The 3,702-nt window shown below is 43.2% G+C and overlaps 1 protein-coding gene across 1 annotated transcript; it reads right to left on the bottom strand.

Annotated features, from left to right (window-relative positions):
* Positions 1-1,678: 1,678 nt before the first annotated feature.
* LOC133708137 (F-box/kelch-repeat protein At3g23880-like) lies at positions 1,679-3,256 on the bottom strand. The gene has a single exon (XM_062133597.1). The coding sequence runs from the start codon at positions 3,245-3,247 to the stop codon at positions 1,922-1,924; it is 1,326 nt and encodes a 441-aa protein (XP_061989581.1). The 5' UTR covers positions 3,248-3,256; the 3' UTR covers positions 1,679-1,921.
* Between the last annotated feature and the right edge of the window lie 446 nt (positions 3,257-3,702).

The following is a 3,702-nucleotide window of genomic DNA, read 5'->3' as shown; positions in this document are numbered from 1 at the left end:
TTTGGAACGACCCCAAGTGGTGGGAAGTCCTAAGTACTTGCCCGGATCAGTTACAACCTTCATACCCAAAATGGAGCTGAGAAAATGGATTATTTCTGGCCTGGTATTTGGACTGAAGTAGAGGGAGGACTTGTCGGCGTTGATGAGCTGACCAGAAGCGAGGCAGTAAGTATGAAGAATGTCGGAGAGATGTTCACAATTTTGAATAGTTGCTCTTAGAAAGAAAAGAGAGTCATCTGCAAAGAACAAGTGACTAATTTCAATGCCTGGTTGACCAAGAGATATTGGATGCAGGAGTTGAGTATTGCAGGCTTTGATCAACATTCTAGAGAGGACATCGTTAACGAATAGGAATAAGAAGGGAGACAGGGGATCTCCTTGGCGAAGGCCACGTGAGGGTCTGAAACTTGCACCTGGTTTTCCATTAAAAAGAACAGAGTAAGAGACTGAAGTTACACAGCTCATAATGAGATCCACCCAATGGGCAGCAAACCCCAATTTTCGGAGAACAGCATCTAGGAAGGTCCATTCCACTCTGTCAAAAGCTTTGCTCATATCTAATTTCAACCCAAAAGCACCATCATGACCAGAGCGAAGCAGTTTGAGATGGTGGAAAGCTTCATGAGCAACAATGATGTTGTCTTGGATTTGCCTCTGTTGGATAAAAGCTGACTGATTCTCAGTGATTAAGTCAGACATGAAAGGCTTTAGTCTGCTTACCATAATTTTGGCAAGGATTTTGTATGAGAAATTGCATAAAGCAATAGGTCGGTATTGTGAGGCAGAAACAGGGCACTGGACCTTGGGAACTAAGGCTATATGAGTTTGGTTAAAGTGAGAGAGAGTGTTTTGTGCAGCAAGATGGTTGATAGCAGATTCATGGACAACAGACTTGACTATATCCCAATGAGTTTGATAAAAAATGCCAGAAAAGCCATCAGGTCCCGGTGCTTTAAAGCCCCCCAAGTCAAAAACAGCATCCTTGACTTCTTGGAGAGTAACAGGAGAAGTTAAGGACGTGTTCATATCTGGAGTCACAAGCGGATCGACAAAGTATAGAACTTCATCCAAGATTTGAGGGCCATTTGAAGTGTAGAGCTGTTGAAAGTGCAGAGTGAAAAGCATGCTGATATCAGCCTCGCTATCCAACCAATGTCCAGCATGATCTTGAATGCGCAAAATTTTGTTGTACTGTCTTCTTTGAAGGGTGGTCTGATGGAAAAATCTAGAATTTTGGTCACCAAGATTAAGCCAGTTAATCCTCGATCTCTGGTGCCAGTACATTTCATCTTGTTGCCATAAGTGAGCAATTTGGCCGGTGAGGTCGCTTATTGTTGCAGACACATCCGTCGAATTTGACTCATACAGAGCTTCAAGGTCAGAGATTAAGGACTTCACCTCCTCATTTGAATTCGGGAATGCAGTTGCAGACCAAGATTGCAATGATTTCCGACATCGACAGAGATTAGAGATCCAAGTAATCATGGGGTTAGCACCAGAGGGAGGATGCCAGGAGTCTTGGATGACAGAGGCACAGTCTTCATGAGTATTCCAAAATTGCTGGATGGCGTAATAATTAGTAACTACTACTCCAATTTGGATAATTAGTTTCTGGTACCATCACCAATTATATTATTCAAAATGTACAGTACTATCCAAGTCCAAACTGGAAAAGCTCTTCAGAATGAAATTTATGAACTCAGAAGTTTCCATATACAATAATCAAGCTTAACTTTTGCAAGGACGGAGATACATCACACGTGCAGCTCGCATATGATATATATATATATATATATATATATATATATATATATATATATATATATATATATATATATAAAAGATTAGTAATAAGTTTACAGGACCAAATATAAGGATAGCTTCTTCCTCGATGATACTAATTCTGGGGCTAGCTTCACCTCTAGGTAGCTAGGATGCATGGTGATGAGGATGGTGCATATATTTTTGGGGAAACTAGAGTCTCGATGTATAAGGCCACTTGGGAAGAGCCTATTTCCCCATTGAATATGGTACGAAATTTCCTCTGTCCGGGATTGTATATCACAACCTTTTTGTGGTTGTGCAACATCATTAGAATTTCGCCGTTCTTCAAAACGCACAAAAGCGACATCAATCCCATGTACTCCTTGGTATCCTCCATCTTTTGTGGGATGGTTGTGAAAACGCTCCAAGACGCCTTGACTCCATATTCCTTCATAACCCACACTTGATAATCAGACCCGTGGGGGCTGTGGAGCATACTCAGACACCCTCCTAAAACCCCCAACCCATAGAAAGAGAAATGCTTGTCACCGTCACACGGCAGGGGTACTTCTTTGTAAACCTCCTCCGTCAGATCAAAGGAGACGATGCCGAAAGGCCTCAGGTCATGGTCATCGCCGTCAGAAGGACTGATGTTGATTCCTCGACGGACTGCCCAGTGGAGAGCCCCATTTAGAAGGGTACCCACCACGCTGGACATGAAATAAAAGGGGATGGTTTTGGTTTTTGTCCGCCAAGAGTTGGTCTTCAAAGTAAAGATGTCAAGTTGGGTGACGAAATTGCCATTCCTACTCGAAGAAGTGGCCCTTACTATTTTACAGTCCTCGTTGCGAGAATCGTATCCGAAACCGTAAAAGTAATCTTTACCGACTACAGTTTCCTCTGGGTTGGGGACTTCTTGAACGTGCCTGGTGGAGGGGTTGTATATGATCATGTGTTGGGAGTCGAGCACCAAGCATAGCAAGCCGTTGCAGGAACCGACGATTTTGATGTCTTTGACAGCTGGCCGCCTCACCGTCGATGCCACCGGGTACTCCACCATGGACTCGAGTACTACTGCATCATCTGCATCAGTTGGAGCAGCAGCAGCTGGGGCTTCTTCTTCTTGTTTGGTACGAGCATTTGGTAGTTGTAGATGGAGCGAGTGAATGAGGGTTGTTGAGGAGAGCATGAGATGTGTGTTTGATATTCGATCACCATCATCATCATCGTGGTGAGGGTGTTGTTTGGTGGAGTGGTGAAGGTGTGACTTGATGAATTTGTGGTCGGAGATGAGATTAAGCCATGATTTGCTCACGCATTTGAAACGGAGCAGCGACTTGACCGGCAGCTGCAGCAGAATTTCCTCCATGATCTCGCAAGGAAGATCTTTGCTAGTAATGGGAAATGAGCTGCTGCTGCTGCTTGTTTCCATTTTCATTGTGATCTGTGAGTTTGGGATGTTGGCAGGGGGAGAGCCGGGCATGCTATCTATAGAAGGAATACAGACATGCCACAGTTTAGCTACACGTCGGTCAAGTTAGAACCAAAAGTTAATTGGGCAGTCCCAATATTCTCACAAGTTAGGACCACAGGGCACAGGCTTCATGTCAACCGGCCAGTCCCAATCTCACTTGGGCCAGATATATGATTGAGACCATTACTTTATCAAGCTCCTGCCAGCTAAATAACTACTTAATACTTCTTTTTTTTCGATGACAACTACTTAATACTTGAATAACAAGGCATGCGTATAGATATAGTACTGCACCATTCCAAAGCTAAAGGCCGTATTCTCGTCTAAAAAAAAAAAAACCAAAGGCCGTATGTGCTTCTGATGCATGCTACTGTCCAGGCATGCATACCTATAGTTCTTCGTCAATTAATATATAATTGGAAGAATTATCATCACAAGAGATAGCTAGATTCATATAAAGTGTG

The sequence above is a fragment of the Rosa rugosa genome, chromosome 1 (genome assembly GCF_958449725.1).
Source record: "Rosa rugosa chromosome 1, drRosRugo1.1, whole genome shotgun sequence".
Classification (NCBI taxonomy): domain Eukaryota; kingdom Viridiplantae; phylum Streptophyta; class Magnoliopsida; order Rosales; family Rosaceae; genus Rosa; species Rosa rugosa.
This window is presented reverse-complemented; position numbering and strand designations above follow the sequence as displayed.

What these genes read in the sequence shown, in the direction of transcription:
- LOC133708137 (XM_062133597.1), bottom strand. Translation starts at nt 3,247, where the DNA reads ATGCCCGGCTCTCCCCCTGCCAACATCCCAAACTCACAGATCACAATG.